This window comes from Maylandia zebra, linkage group LG20 (assembly GCF_041146795.1).
Source record: "Maylandia zebra isolate NMK-2024a linkage group LG20, Mzebra_GT3a, whole genome shotgun sequence".
NCBI lineage: Eukaryota > Metazoa > Chordata > Actinopteri > Cichliformes > Cichlidae > Maylandia > Maylandia zebra.
The window spans coordinates 35,890,316-35,906,797 of record NC_135186.1 but is presented as its reverse complement, the minus strand read 5'-3'; the positions used below and the strand labels follow the sequence as shown (position 1 = coordinate 35,906,797).

Here is a 16,482-nt window from a genome sequence, read left to right as displayed (position 1 = left end):
AGTTAACGCCACAGCCTCATCAGACCCCGAAGCCTCTCTGTGTGTGAAGAACAATGTCTGAGGCTGAGCAAATCCCGGCCTCTGCTTCGGAGGCCGCCGCATCGGCCGTCCTGGACGCCCTGAACGCCACGGACTCCAACGGGACCGAGGCGCTCAACGCCACGGCCAAATTCGTGGCCACCCCGGAGGGCACGGCTCTGGCGTACGGCAGCCTGGTCTTCATGGCGCTCCTGCCCATCTTCTTCGGAGCCCTGCGGTCCGTCACCTGCTCAAAATCCAAGGTAACTGTTAGTGGACCCCGGCGTTTGGGTTTGACTTCAGCCCGCCTCTCGTTAGCCTTCAGCGGCTAGCTGCTACAGCTAACGGCTGGCTAACTAGCGGCTCACCAGGACGCTAAAAATAATATTTTTCCAAAACAAATACAGAAGTGGGAGTCGCGATAGAGTTAATTGAAGAATGATGTGCTGAAATTATCGATAAAGTTGGGAAATACGCGTCCAGACTCCGAGTGAAGGTTTAAAGATCCAGCTGTTTGATTTTACCGGTTATTTCCAGATGCTAATTAGGCTTTTAAAGTCGTTATCTGCACTTGTTGCACTCATAACGCTGCGTAGTGGGTGTCGGGTCCTCTGGTGTGTGTCTGTTTAAACTGTTTTTTTTTTCGCAACTTGTGCTTGTTTGGCGTGTGATGAAAGGATGTGTGCACAGATGTTTATTTACATTTTTCCTAACGGACTTTTACCTGGCTGAGTAACAGGGACCGCTGCCATCCGGGTGGGGAGTAGTAACTTAAAGTTGTAGTAAAAGTTGTACAGTGAGCCGAAAACAGACTGTGCTGAACGGAGTCGTGACATGAATACGAGGTTAAACCGACTGTCAGAAAACGCCAAGCTAGCCTCGTGGTCGTGAACGCATCACCAGGTGATGGAGAGAGACGTGTACTGTTTCTGTTTGTTCTCGTTTTGGGGTTTTTGCAGACATGCGCAGTTAGCTTAAAGTAGAAAAAACCTCCCACATCCTTTGAACGGCCGGGTGGAGGTGATGGAGGTTTTTATTAGTGACTGAGGACGCAACACAGCTGGCAGAAAATCACGTTAATCTGCATAACGGAAGCTGCTAATAACAGCTGTGAAATGAAACCGGCTGCTGTTTCAGGTATCACCAGCAGAGACACACCCTGCTCTAACGGTGCTCTGCCTTTATGGGCGCACTGTCTGGGGATGCATGTTAAAACTACCTGTCCTGCAGCAAGTGTAGGATCTGGTGAAACGGGGAAAATTCCCCATGCTCTGATGCACAAAGTTCGGATTTAAGAGGGAAAAGTCGGGTCATGAAACAGAGTAATGTCTAGACTGAATTCTCAGAGTGGGTGATATCTGTGTGACGGTCCAAGTGAAGGAGCAATATCAGTTTGACCCAGAACCTGATCTGCAACCGTGAGAAGCGTCGAGAGATCAGACACATTCAGAAACTTTAAGACTAGATTAAACTTTGACAGCATGTAGGCCGGAGCTGTCAGGTGTTTTCCGTGTGCTCTGGGACACACCTGTTTCTGATTTTTCCAGAAAAAAGTTTTGATGACGCTCTTGTGGGGATTCTTTAAAAGAGTACTTAGATGCTGAACAACAGTAAGCAGAGTGCATCAGTGCTCTGCAGTGGCACACCCGCCCAATGTTTTTGGCACTATAGGTATTTAAATTTTCAGATTTACACATGACAATGAGACAGAAGAGAATGACTTTAGATGTTTTCTTCTGTTTGTATACAGAAGGCATAAAAACGGGTTTCCGAGCAGAGAGAAATATTCAGTTCCCCTCAAGATGTTTTAATTGGCTAAAGACAAAACAGAAACTAGATGGATTCTTGTCACATTAGGGACAAATGTACCTTTCCCCTGGTTACAGCACAAGACTAAAACCACTTTTGATGAATTTCAGTTTGACATGAGCTGCTCAGTTATTGTAATGCCAGAAAGCTTCACCTGTCTCTCAGAAATGACTTCAGACTGAACGCTTCACGCTGCTGTCTGTCATGTTTCTCATTTTCTGTCGCTCGTTTCTTTGGTTTTTGACGTTTGCCTTCACTGATGGTTGTAGTTAACGTAGACTCTGTTTTATCTCACTGAGTCACAGCGGGTCCTGTCACTCGCATGTAACGCATCCACAAACCGAGGCGGACGTGTCACGCAGGGGGAATTGCGACATTAATTGAAATGAGACGTAAACAGCAGTAACTAGACTGAAATCATAACCACGGGTGTTCCTTTGGTCTCTTTAATATCAGCGGCTGCTTAACACATTTGCAAAAACAGGAAGCGAATGAAATCTCGCGAGGAAGGAGAGAATGGGCTCGGTGGCCTGAGGCAGGTGTTTCACAAAACAGGATCGTACTCGGTGGGAATGAGATGGATCGAGATCACAATGTTCACAGAATGGAAATAATTTTTCGAAAGGACGCAGTTTCTGTCTTTTCTTACATGAAACTATTACACAGCAAGTATGAGAGTGTCAAGTTTTATTGTCATGTGCAGATAAACCGTGTAGCCACGTTTACCCATAATGACATTCTTTGGCTCCTCAGCTTTACATGAGCAAATAGAAAGTGTGCAGTTATATTAAGAAAATAGCAGGAGTGATAATAATGATAAAGAGAGAAAAGTATTAAATGTTTAGAGATAAAATATATGTTTAAGTTAGTAAAATACATTTATCATTACAAAGTTGAAATGATAATTTGACATGAAATTTCAAAACTAAATATTTAATTTTATGTTCAGTTTGGAAATTTAAAGAACAAAGTAACCATTAAAACGTCAGCTGGTTAGATGTTGAAAACAGCAGGCAGTCTTCTTTCGGGGGACTATTTTTAGTTGTGGATTAATTTTCCAGTGGGTCATTTTGACCCCAACCCTACATTTATACATACTACTGTGAAATTGTCAGTTTGCTAATTCTCCATATGCTCAGTTTCTTCCCACCGTTGTGAGGAAGATGGAAAATAGTTTGAAATATGTGGGTTTTTAACATTATAGGCTTTGTTTTGATTGTAATTTGTAATTACTGCGTAAATAAAGCACCTCATTGGGAGAATTTTCAGTAATGCTGAGAATTTAAATATTTTATAGTTCTTCACAAAATAATTTAAATCTACAAACTGGGTCTTTGTTCACATTTAGTTGGAAACGGAAAAAACAAGGTATGAAAATCAGCCTGACTGTGTTGACTTCATTCAAATGTGTTGTTTATTAAAGCATTACAGAGATACAATGCTATCTGTATATGGCATTAAATGATCCTAGAAAATTGAAATACAGTATTGAATAATTAATTCAAATATTTCACCGTGTTATGGGATGGAGCCTTTAACAGTTATTGCAAAACACATGACAGGGATTTGTGATGTTGCAGAGCTCTGTGTGTGCGCACTTACAAATGGAGGTTTTCTTGATGATGTGTGAACTCTGCAGAAGTTTGACTATAACCCTCCACACAGCGCTCTGCTCACTGTACGGGGATACTTGTCTCATTTTAATACATCTGTGACTTGTATGGCTCTTTCTGTGGCTCCTCAGTGTTTCCTTCTCCTCAGCATTACACGCTCTGCCCTGTGACATTGGGATAGCAACACTGGAGATGAGAAATACCTGGAGCTGGGCTGTAAACCCTCTGGGTGACGACTCGGGTCGTACCTCTGTAGCAAAGATGTGTGTGGGGGGGTTTAAACACGGTTTTGTGCTGGCGTTGGTAAATCTGACAGAAAGTCTCTGCCTGAGCCTCGGGTGATGTTCAGTTTAAAATCGGCGTCCATGGCATCCTTCCTCTCTTCCTCCGTTCTTCCTCTTTCTCGCTGTTTCTCCTCTGTCAGCCATCCTATAATATGAATATGAGTTCAGATACATCAAAGCTTTTATTCACTGAAGCTGTTGCCCTGTGTAATTCCAGCAATGATGATCTGTTTCCTGCATTGGACACCTGTTTGCTTGCTTTAATTTTGGGCCCTGCTTCCAGCCCTGCTCCTGATTGCCGATCTGATCCTCTCTCTCCCTGTCTGTCTGTGTGCACATCTGTCTGTCCACCCATTCTGTTTGTCTGTCTATCTGTAGGAGCTCGGAGAAAATGATTACGATTCTGGGTTCAGAGTGAGTATGAGAGCCGCTGTGTGCACCAATACACCCAGACACTGTTGGTTTCCAGCACTGACACAGCAGGGATTGCATGAACGCAGAGGTGTTGGGTGGAGCCGGAACAACAAACTGCTCATCAGCTCACGCTTGTTTCAGTGTGTGTGCTGTCCAAAAGCAAACAGACATGTGAAATAAAAGGAACGCCTGCAATGGAGAAGAAGAGGGTCAAGAACCAATCAGATTTAGATTTCTGTTTTTCTGCACTGATAAGTTAAAAAAAGATCATCTGCTGTGGCTGATAATCCCAGCTTATTCCTGCCTGATATATTCAACTTTATTGTGTCTTAGTGGGTACAGCTAGCTGCTCACACGCTCTGTAGGCGTTAGAGAAAATGAAACGCGGTGCCAAAAGTATAAACACGTTTTTGAAACAGGTTCAAGATTCTGCTGCAGGATTTCCCAGGAAATTGTCTAAAACTACTTCAGGAAAATTTGTGCAGAAAGGAATTTATCAGAATGGGGGAAATGACGTGTCTAAATATGAAGGTTGAGTAAAAGAAAATACGAAATTTAACAGAGTAATGTGCATTTTGATGGCCGCATTAAACTGTCCTCAAACCATCAGCACGGCATTTCATGGGTGACGTAAGGAATTGATAACGCTACGTGAACTTGATTACTTTAAACGGCCTCTTTGGTTCGGCAGTCGCACACAGACCGCGGCGTCTGGATTACATGCAAAGTTCCACTGAAGCTTCACCTGTGTCCCGACTGCACTGATCACTTAGTCTGGTTCAGGTTCATGCAAATTGTAAGCCAGACTTTAACAAAAACAAATTCAAAGCAGCACATAACACAGACTGGGGGGGATGTTGGCAGGAAGTCCTACAGCAATGCCAGGAACCAGTTTCATGCACAGAGGACTCGTTAAAGAAGCCAAAACCACAAACACAGCCTGCAAATAGAATAACGGCTTAAAGTAGAAAATACTTCTGAAAGGGAGTAAAAATGACTGGACTCAGTGGAGCCCAAACACTGGTACATAAAACGCACAACCTCACAGTACTGAGGTTTATTTTTAGAATATATTAACTGTGCAGGAAGGTTCCTGCGACTAACCTCGTCCTCATGTAGATCTTAGCAGCGTCTAACTCGCACTAACACGGTGTTACTTCAGCCTGTTTGCTAACAGCTGTGTGTTTGTGGTACATGTAACTCATAGGGGTGCAACGATATTCGTATCGATATTGAACCGTTCGATACAGTGCTTTCGGTTCGGTACGCATATGTATCGAACAATACAAAATTTGTAATTTATTTTATCAACTTTCCTTCTGACGATGCTGTCTGTGTTGAGCGCTCAGTGAATCTGCGTTCGACTACTCCGCCTAGGGTCGACAGTGCAGCCTAGGCGGAGTAGTCGAACGCAGATTCACTGAGCGCTCCACACAGACAGCATCGTCAGAAGGAAGAGCGCAGGGCAAGCTAGCGAGACAGAAGTTAAGCTCTCCTTACAACATGGACCTCCCCCACTCTCATTCAGATCTGGCGTTTGGAATTATTTTGGTTTTCATGTGACGTATGACCCTGAAGGTAAGCGAGTCATGGACTAAAGTAAAACAGTATGTTGGATGTGCCATGCAATGCTCAATTACATTGGTGTGAACTAGTGTGTTAGCGCAGTTAGCTCGTTAACGTGTTGGCTGTCTAGCCCCACGCACGGGGCGATCGGCGGTAGCTCGTTAACGGAGATTTGCCGTGTTGTGGCGTTAAGGTCATTTCAACGAGATTAACCTGAAAGCACTAGTGGGAACACAACGAATATGACTGCACATTTACGCCGACATCATCCTAGTGCAAAGACAAGTGGAAGCAGAAAAAAAACAAGCAAGCATGCTACTAACTTTAGCCGAGTCATTTAGACAGCCGTTAGCACATGATTCTCCTTATGCTGCTGAGAATATAGCCCAGAAGAAGCGGATAGTATAGCTTTTATTTTGGAAAGAGACATTTCTCTGTAATAAACTCTCTTTTCCAAAGATGAGTGATTCCTCAATCAGATACAGGGCTTGCAATATCGCTAGCCCGACGTCCCGGAGCTAGCGATTTTTTTTTCAGTCGGGCTACCAAAATCTATCTCTGCCCTGCCCGTCGGGCTATTGTAGGAAAAATATATGTCAATGCTTTTGCATTCTTTCGGAAATGTAGCTGGGTAATTATGTCATTGGCATCGGTGAGCCACTGTCAATATGTGACATATTGAAGTCGCGTTTGAATTTGCGCTTGTTTTTTTGCTTTCACTTTGCAATGACAGCACTGATCTGTGAGTGATGATAATTTGTGCACCAATTCCTCTGACATCGTCTTATTAATCGTTAGCTTACTATGCAAACATGACAAGTGAAATCTCCCGCAGCTTAAACATGTGAGAGGTTGATCGCGCAGAGAATCGCTGAGCGTTATGTGAGTGCGTGTGTAAAAGCAGCAGGATATATATTTTAGTTCTGCTGAGCCAAATAAGACAGGTCAGGGTGAAGAAGTGACAGCCAAAGAAAAACTTACCACAAAACGGAGAAGTTATGACAAATCAGACTATAAGGCAAAAAGAAAGTGCAGCTTTATAGTTTCATGGACAAAAGAATTTCTGTGGCTGCAATATGACGAGCTAAATAACCAGGGCTGCACATAAGTGGTCCGCAGGTGCGCATTCGCTGTCAAAATAAAAAACACGCACAAGGGTTAGGGTTAAATTTAAAAACTGTACTTTTGAGTTAAAATATATATTTATAATTTTAATAAATGACAAATTAAAAAGGCATGAACATTTTTTTTGTATCGAAAAAATATCGAACCGTGACACCAAAGTATCGAACCGAACCGTGAATTTTGTGTATCGTTGCACCCCTAGTAACTCAGTCACCTGCAGATTTACTGGTTTCTATAGAAGCTCATGTTGCTTTAAAAACATCTTTAGTTTCAGGAAAGACAGGATGTTACCATTTAGAAAATGTTTGTAATATTAATCCTGCATTTACTGTAAACTTGAGCTTTGGATTATAAAGCATTGGTTTGTGTAGGATTCCTCTCCTTATCCCTCTACATCCTCCTCTGTCCCAGTTTCTGTCTCGGGTGAGTAGATGGAGGAGAATATAGATGGAGGTGACTCTCAGGCTTCTCTCTCAGGGCTTCTGTCAGTCTACAGTAGCTCTTCTTTTCTGTGATCCGACCCGAGTGTGGAAGGACGGCCTGATCGGGAGGAGGACAGGCCTCGGTAGAGACAGGGAGGTGCCCTCTGGCATGTCTGTGGAAACGCACATTTCTGCCATTGTGTAATTATTGCAGCGCTCAAACCCACGCTGGTGTGATGGCTGTATCCTCCAAAGCCTTTTATACCACCAGGAAGTCCCAGCTTTCAGAAGCTTTGTTGCTAAATGATGAATATCCACACGAGCGACGCCTCGATAAGAATCAGATTTTATCACAGAGGCATAGTGTTCAGTGTTCGTCTGTGGGTCTAACTCAGGCTGTCACTGAAGGTTAAACTCGTATCAGTTTGTAGCATGACGTGAAAAACACACTAATATTTAATATTTACCTGATTTGTGCCCGTGTGCCTGCCATCAGTCCCGGTGAGCACTTGTTGGACAGTTTCTCCTTTCTTTCTTCAGCGATGCTCCACTGTCACCTCCACAGAGGAGGACGCACCGCAGCACGTTATTCTAGTATTTAGAGATTGGCTCAGCTCTGATTACAGCTGCAGTTACTTCAGGCTTTCTAAGCAAAACTGAGTATTTGACCCCCAGCATGACAGCTGTGCAGGCAGGTTTGTGGTGCCTGTGTTGCCTCATTTCACGAGCAGCAGGCGGCGCCTCAGATTAGTTTGTGGTTGCAGAGTGAAGCAACTGCTTATTGCAGTGTTGGCACAGAGCGGCACAGGGCCTCACAGGGCCTCACAGGGCCTCACAGGGCCTCACAGGGCCTCACAGGGCCTCACAGGGCCTCACAGGGCCTCACAGGGCCTCACAGGGCCTCACACGGCCTCAGGGTTAATCCCGGTATTTGGGTTAGTTTAGGCGTTAAACGTTGACAGTAACAGTTACATTACAACACATAAACTGTGGTCCATATAACCCTAATTTAAAATTGATGATCTTCATTTAAAACTTCACTGGTTTCTGTCTGGAAACTAGTTCATCTTCTTTCAGGTTAAATTTGTGATGGGAAGCTTTAGCTTGGTGTGGTCTCACCTGGTGTTTGGATTGGTGTGCACATCCCTGTCTTCTGGTGAACCTTCACCTTACCTGCTCATATTTCTGTCTCTGCTCCGTTTCTCCCAGAATGCAGCCGACATGCCCGAGACCATCACCAGTCGGGACGCAGCGAGGTTCCCCATCATCGCCAGCTGCACTCTATTTGGGCTCTACCTCTTCTTCAAGGTAAGTCGGCGTCTCTTACCTCGGGGAGAGCTGCAACGGTGCATTTCGTCAGATGAGGCTTGTTTCTGATGCTGGACGTGTGCTGTGACGCAGGTATTCTCTCAAGAGTACATCAACCTGCTGCTGTCGGTCTACTTCTTCGTCCTGGGCGTCCTGGCTCTGTCTCACACTATGAGGTACGTCAGAGAACGTGAATGTGTGTGCGAGTGAATCGCTTTGGTTTAACTGATGTTGGAGGTGACTCGACTCTGTTCTTGGTTCTGTCTCTCAGTCCTCTGATGTCCAGAGTCTTCCCAGCATCTTTCCCAAACAAACAGTACCAGCTGCTCTTCACTCAGGGCTCCGGAGAGTCCAAAGAAGGTGAGACCTGCTGCCCGTTCCACCAACGACGGGAACAAACACCGTTTAAAAATACAGTTTAAAAGACCCAGATTCCTAAAAAGAGCAGGCAAATGTTTTTGTTTCACACAAAAAACCCAAAACGTGTTCAAACTGTTTATTGCTCCGATTTAATTCTTAAAGTATTGCACGGCAAAGATGCCAGAGGAAGTGAATTGTTTTGCATATCGCTTTGAAGGAATTTTAGTCCAGTCTTTGGTTTGTGGGGTTTCGTGAATGCGTGGCTCTCTGAAGTCCTGCTGCAGAGTTTCATTCAGACTCGGGTCTGGACTTTGACTGGGTCGCTGCTGCACGGTGATTCTTTTCTTATTCTGTTGGAGATTTGCTGCTGTGCTTGGATCTTCCTCTGGACCAAATGTTAGCTCAAGCATTAGCTATGAGACAGACGACCTCACGCTTGACCCCAGAATACTTTGGTATAGAGAGGACCTCACGCTCGGCTCGATGATTAAATCGCTGCTGTGCTGCCGGTTGGTGTGAGATGTGTGTGCTGCTGTGGATTATGTCATCGTTCCTTCAGATGAAGCTTCCCTAACCTAAGCTGTGCTTTCTTTTTCTAACTGTGCTGTCATGAACTTTAACCTTTAACATGCTAACTGGGGCCTGTAGAGTCTGACATGGAAAGTTTTCAGATGAATAATTGTTGCCCTCCTCGCCTGTAAAAGGGTATTTTTACGGGTGGATGGGCCGAGGTGACGACCCGACTTTGAATGCGATAACTCAGGAATGAGGCAACGCAGTATTTTCAAATTCATACCAAAGGTGCAGCTACTAATCTCGAATGAGTTAGAATCTCAGTGACCTCAGAGGTCTGAAAATCTCTGTACGTAGGTTTCAAAATGATACCAAAGGTGAATTTAGGACGGGCTGTCGAACTGCAGGCCTCGAGGGCCGGTGTCCTGCAGGTTTTAGAGATCACCCCAGGTCAGCACACCTGAATCAAATGACCAGTTCATTACCAGGCCTCTGGTGAACTTCAGGACATGTTGAGGAGGTCATTTAGCCATTTACATCAGCTGACACGTCTAAAACCTGCAGGACGCCGGCCCTCGAGGCCTGCAGTTCCCCATCCCTGAGTTAGGAGGAGGCTGACAGATGGCACTAGCAGCCGTCAGTATTTTTTAATTTTAGAATGATGGACTTTGTTGCTGATGATCACTTAATGAAGTGCATTTAACTATCAGCGCCTGGCTGCCACTTACCCTCTGAGGTCCCTTTGAAGCAGTAAAGAAACACATGATCTGTTTATTATGTCTTGATGTATAAAACCTTAGAACAGTGAATGTTGTTTCTCTTTGTCAGGACGATAAAGTTGCTGTACAGGTTCATCTGCACGAGTAAAGTTTTAGAGTAAATCTTCTCGTTGAATCTTGTTTACTGAGGAAGCGACAAACGGCCTCAGTTAAAGTTTATTAGGTTGAATCTGTCAGAGCTGTAAGCATCTCTGTATAAATGTGGTTTATTGAACGGCCTTTTGAACCCGATTTAGGTCTCCTGACGTCTTTCACATTCATGTCTGACCTGCGTCTCTCCATGTCTCTACAGAAATAGTCAATTATGAGTTTGACACCAAGAACCTGGTGTGTCTGCTCATCAGCAGCGTGGTGGGAGTCTGGTACCTGCTCAAAAAGGTAAAAGTGACACGTGCAGCACACAGAGCTGAGCATAGCTGTGAGCTCCGACATGGCTGAGCTTAGATCTGTGGGGTAATGAATTATTTATGAAGCCCTAAATGACAGTAATGGTTAATCCACAAACATGTGCAAGTTTATAATGAAAGTGATATTTAATGTTCATGGTGTTAAAATCTTGTTTTTGTTGTTCTTGAATTTTTCAGTTTACTCTTTTACATAAAAGCAGTAAAAACAGTGAAGCACGTTATTATTGTTTTTTCATCAAGATGCCAAATTAGTTATTTACTGAGTAAATAGCTTTTAGTGCTTATGTTTGATTCCTTCTGGTGTGAAACAAAGAAAATCGACAGATTTTAAAATGTTTCCTGTTTTTCCGACAGATGGTATAAAATGTAAGCTCTAATTATTTCCATCAGAAATGATGTTCCACGCTGTGACATAGAGCTGAAATCTGTAATGCAATCGAAGCCTGCTGTCAGCTTCACTTTTGGCTTCTACCGTAATTATTATTTAAAGAATAATGAGGATAAAACCTCTGAATCCAAACTCGTTTATTTAGCTGAGACTAAAGAACATCTGGTCAACATCTGTATAAAGGATTCAAAAACAAAAGGATTTGTGTAAATGTGTTCGTCTCAGCCGCTCAGATGCGTCATTTTGTGCTCACGTGTGCGTGTGTATTGTGACATCACAGCACTGGATAGCCAATAACCTGTTCGGGCTGGCGTTTGCCCTGAACGGAGTGGAGCTGCTCCACCTGAACAACGTCAGCACCGGCTGTATCCTGCTGGGGGGGCTGTTCATCTACGACGTCTTCTGGGTGAGTAGATCACGTGTCCAGCTCAGGTAGTCGTACGGAAACGTTCCAGAAGATTCGAGCTCAGCTCTGTCATGTCCAGATGTTCAGTTTCAGCACTTTGACACAATCCAGATGTTCCAACAATGACCCAGCATGAACACAGCTGTACATCATCCTTATTCTGTGTGTCTCCAGGTGTTTGGGACCAACGTCATGGTGACTGTTGCCAAGTCATTTGAAGCACCAATCAAATGTAAGTGCTGTGTATGACCGTGTCAGTCAGTTTTAGCTCCTGCTCTTCATAGACTTCACCCAGCTGACCTCCTGTCCTGCTGTGATCTCCCCCACCCGTCTTTGCTCCACTGCAGTGGTGTTTCCACAGGACTTGTTGGAGAAAGGTCTGGAGGCCAGTAACTTTGCCATGCTGGGACTGGGAGACATTGTCATCCCGGGTATCTTCATCGCTCTGCTGCTGCGCTTCGATGTCAGGTAACACTCGGTCCTCTTTCCTCTCAGCTGCCTCGTTTCCTTTGTTTTCTCTCATTTGTGGGATTTAAACAAGATGAATGTTCTTTATTCCCTTTCATGTGAAACCGTCTTCTACCTGCAGCTTGAATAAAAACAGCAGGACGTATTTCTACTCCAGCTTCCTGGCCTACATCTTTGGACTGGGCCTCACCATCTTTGTCATGCACACCTTCAAACATGCACAGGTACGAGGCTTAAAGCGCAATCACTCTTCTCAACTTTGTTTTGTTCAGTCTCTTCTCAAAACAGCCTCTTTGCAGCCAGTTGCATCAGCTCATTTTGAGGACTCGCAGTTACGGGCATTTGAGTTCATGTTGGACGATTCACGTTAGCAAACGCCGCATCGTTTGATAATTTAGTCTAAATCGTGATCGAGATTAAAATTCGATTTGTTGTGTATCCCAGAGTTCTTCCTGCGTTCTGTTTGCTGTTGTTCCTTTCAGTCTAATTTATTCAAGCAGAATACAGACTTTAGTCTACTCAATGTCCAGAACTGCTCTTGAGCCAGGCTGAATGTTGTCGGGGAGATTTCCAGAGAGCTTTGAATAGGAGAGAGGCTCCGATTTAAGGGTTGGGACCTTTGTGTTCCTGCGTTATTCCTTTTATCATCAGTGCAGTAAAGCTTCGAATTTCCAGTTTAAACCACCTCTGGGACCCTGAAGCTCCCCATGTGAAGCCGATGAAAACCACATCCTGTCATACCGACCAGAGTTACAGTCAGCTAATCTGCTCTCTTTTTTTCCTCTTATTTAAACAACTGATAATTGGTTGCCAAGAACATGAGGTTGATGAAATGGCTGCAGTGACTCTGTGTTCTCACTGTTCGGGACCTTTAACTTCAGCGTCCGTCCTTTGTCTAACGTGGAGTCTGTTTCCTGGAAGCAGACTAAACGTTGGCTTTATTAAAACTGGGACAAACATGAAGTCTGATTTTGTGAGCAGCTTATTAAGTGAAAAGTCTGAAGTTTTAATTTTCTGGAAAATCTGCTGTAGGTATTAAATTTGCACACGGTGTGTTTAAGAAGCCGCAGCCAATAAAGCTTTAAGGATTTACTCGTCGCTCACGGCTGTTTGTTGTTGTGCAGTTTATTTATTTACAGACCAACATCCAAACAAGGGAAAGACACCATTAAATGCTGTGCTGCTGTATTTAGGATTTACAGTTATCATTTACTTAAAAAAGACCCGATGATGTTGCCCGTCTCAGTTTTAATGATTGAGGACGTTAAAAGCTGTTAAATCTGTGTGTCCAGCCCGCCCTGCTGTACCTGGTGCCCGCCTGCGTCGGCTTCCCCGTCATCATAGCGCTGTTCAAAGGAGAGCTCACAGAGATGTTCAGGTGAGTAACCACGGTGACCAACCACGGTGAGGCAGCAGGGCCGAGCTTGTTTTAGCAGGAAAACATGTTTCTGAAGTCTGAACATACGTTTGCACTAAAATTAACGAGCTGAGAGATTTATTTGTAATTACTGAAATTAGACTCATGAGGATTCTTTGTTTAGTGGATTAAAGGTTCAGAATCTCATGCCTGGCGGGCTGAAACCCTATTGGCTGTTTATTCCAGAATGAAGCTCTGTGATTGGACAGATTTCTTTCTTTTCTTTTTTTCTTCGGGTATAATGTAAAATTTAAAAGTGTGATCTATCGACCAATGACACTGAAGCATTTCTGTTATTAAATGCACCAAAGTGCACGTCTGCTAAACCACATTTCTTTGTTTCATTTAAGAATAAATAAGATTTGGACCTTGACTTCAGCACAGACAACCTCGGGGCCTGATTTAATGATAGAGTTTTAAAAACAGGAGCACCTCCTCAGTTTTTAAAGGATCTCTCAGTCTGGAGTTTAGTCTGCGCTGCAGGAACCGCCGAGGTTCTCCGAGCAGCAGTTTCCATGTTAAATGCAGAGTCTATGACGGCTCCTTTGTATGTTCAGGTGCTTCTGTCAGCAGACTGAGGGTCTCCTGCTCATCGACCTCATCATTTCACTCCCTGCTCCCATGTCTGTTTTGTACTTTCTCTTACATTTTTTCCCACCTCTCTTCTTCCACCTTTCCGGTCGGTCTTTATCCTCCGTCCTCCTCGTTTGTCACGGCAGTAGAGCTCTATAGTAACTTAGACCTTTAGAGTTTAAGATGATTTACCACACTCTGTCGTTGCCTCCTTTCTTTCTCACTACTTTTATCATCTCCTTTTTCTTTCTCTGTATTTTTCTTTTATCTCCTCTGTGTCTCCATTTCCTTCCTCTGCTCTCCCCCCCCCCCCCCCCCCCCCCCGTGGTTAGCTATGAGTCTTCAGAGGAAGTTCTTCCCACCTCTCCCAGACTTACTTCCTTTCCAACCGTCAGCGGCTCTCCCGCAAGCCTGGCTAGCTCCATGGATGCCGTCTCTGTGGCGACAGGCTCCTCCCCGCGCCACCGCAGATTACAACCCACCTCGATGTAGAAGCCCCGCCCCTCTATCTTTACTGTCCCCTTCTCTGTCTCACCTGGGCAGGTAAAAAGCCCATTAATGAGCCCATTAACCTGCTTACATGAAACCATCGCTCCATCAGATTCACCTTTTATAGCATTAATAAAATCATGAAGGAGGAAAAATTCAGCTGATCCAAAGGTGGGGTGTTGTTAGCTTGATTAGCACTGGTAAAGCAGACAGGTGCAGTGCACAGACACAGGTCGCTGCTAATTAACCGAGAAATGAAACACGATGATACTGTTTGTTCCACCGATCTTTACAAACGCTGCAAAGCAGCTGCACCCGTAACTTTAGGCCTCGAGAAAATCCAAATGGGTGAGTTATTAGAAAAGCGATCGCTCACCTTTCAGTTGTTTTAAGGTGGAGATTGGCGAGAATCCAAACTGTTTGAATCGGGGTGTTTGAGCCTCCAGAGGCCATTAGAGGAACTGCAGCATTGGATTCATATTCGTGAAACACACTAACATCGTCCTTCTTCTCTTCTTCAGGTATGAGGAGTCATCTGAGGAGACTAAAGAGGAAGCGACAGAATCAGAGAAGAAGGACCAATAATATCCATGTCGCCCCCACCCCCTGCCCTCCCTCCTCCTTCAAACACTTTTCATCATCAGCCTGCTGCCACCACATTTCACTGAAGCCCCGCCCCCTCCAGTCTCTCCAGCTTGTCAGCCAGGGGAAACGGGGCTCATGTTGCCAACGCGTTTGTCTCTGATAACCACGGGAGCGGCCGCCGACTGTTACCCGTGGTTACGACTGCCGTCGCGCTGCCAACGATGATGTTTGTAATTATTAAAAGTCGTTTTGGGACCCGGTGCCTACCACGAATCCTCTCACACAGGACCACGAAGTGGCGTGTCAGGGAACACCTGTCCAATCGGATCTCATCATGTGTTTGCAGCTCGCCGCTCAGATAGGCAGAGAAACGAGAAGGAGCGCTTGTTTTAGCCTTTACACGGCCCCGAGCGTGGACGAGTCGGACGGAAAAACGAGCGCTGCTGCCATTTTCTTTCTTGTTTGTTACTTTTTTTTTTTTCTGAAACCCTCAAACAAAGAACCGCTGACGATTGTGATGATCCCCAGAATCTGATCCTGTAAAAAAGTCTGGAGGCGTGGGAACTCTCCAGATGTGGTTCTTTGTTTCCGGGTGTCTCCGCTCACCAGGCGCTGCTCACACTGCCGTCTGCTCCGTCAGCATCAGCTTCTTCTACTGGTTTTATCTGTATTTGTTTCTTATAATAGGCCAGAATTTTAAGAGGGGAAACCCCGGCTAACAGGTTCAGTTTTTTAGGTATACAGTTATGTTGTCATTTGTTAAAGCTGTATTGTGTTTACATCCACTTGTCTCCATGCTGACTGTACATGTGAGTTCTCCCTGTCTGTCCAGCTGTTTGCCAGAGAATAAATCTGCTTTCCAATCAGACCTGTGGTGCTAACGTGGCTTCAAGTTAAACCCTGCAGCTGTAGGTCGTAGGGCCGTACAGCTGAGGCTGAGAAAGGAAGTAGAAACAGTCCGAGTATTATAGGTTTTTAACCTAAAATATGGTTCCTGTTCCTGACGAGGATCAAGTAGTTGGTTTGTTTTGGAATTAGGAAATTGGAGGTGAATTGGTGCACAGATGAGAGCTAATATCGTAGACACGTCTATAAAAGATGAAAGAGTTCCAGTTGTATAATGTGTTGGATTAGTTAGATGAATAGTTTATGGCTCTTCCCCAAAGTCAAGAGAGCTGCAACAAAGTCCCACGAGGCTCATCCAGTCTTAAAAGCTTCCCTCTGAAATTCAAGAGAAAGTATTAATTTAGTTTTTGTTTTGTTTTTTCTTCAAAAAACACAACGCAGGTTGTTTGCTATAAAGCGTTGAGGCCAATGTGTGACCAGCTGCCACTGGGACACAACTGAATACAAGAGCAGCAAATTTAGCTCAGTAATAACAATCCAACCACCACCTCTCGCCCAATGGTAGCTGGGATAGACTCCAACCTGCCTGTGAACCTGACAATAAGCAGAAGAGGATGAATGGATATAAATTTATATAAATATTTAACTTACATACTTGAGTAAAACTGAGTTGCTGTTATCGCTGCAGCCCA

General features: G+C 44.5%; 1 protein-coding gene across 2 annotated transcripts; it reads left to right on the top strand.

Moving 5' to 3' along the window:
- The first annotated feature begins 53 nt into the window (after positions 1–53).
- On the top strand, positions 54–15,812 carry hm13 (histocompatibility (minor) 13). 2 transcript variants are annotated; one of them, XM_014411719.4, is made up of 12 exons: positions 54–281; positions 4,103–4,138; positions 8,461–8,559; positions 8,653–8,735; positions 8,831–8,919; positions 10,504–10,589; positions 11,287–11,412; positions 11,587–11,644; positions 11,760–11,880; positions 12,002–12,104; positions 13,173–13,258; positions 14,881–15,812. In XM_014411719.4, the coding sequence occupies exons 1-12, from the start codon at positions 54–56 to the stop codon at positions 14,942–14,944; spliced, it is 1,179 nt and encodes a 392-aa protein (XP_014267205.1). In that variant the 3' UTR covers positions 14,945–15,812. The 2 variants fall into 2 exon arrangements, with proteins under 2 accessions (XP_014267205.1, XP_004573289.1); XM_004573232.6 differs by lacking the exon at positions 4,103–4,138.
- The last annotated feature ends 670 nt before the right edge of the window (positions 15,813–16,482 follow it).

Coding starts and splice junctions, on each gene's coding strand:
- hm13 (XM_014411719.4), top strand. CDS start 54: ATGTCTGAGGCTGAGCAAATCCCGGCCTCTGCTTCGGAGGCCGCCGCA. Junction 8,560..8,652: donor GGCTCTACCTCTTCTTCAAG/GTAAGTCGGCGT, acceptor GCTGTGACGCAG/GTATTCTCTCAAGAGTACAT. Junction 11,881..12,001: donor CTGCTGCGCTTCGATGTCAG/GTAACACTCGGT, acceptor TTCTACCTGCAG/CTTGAATAAAAACAGCAGGA.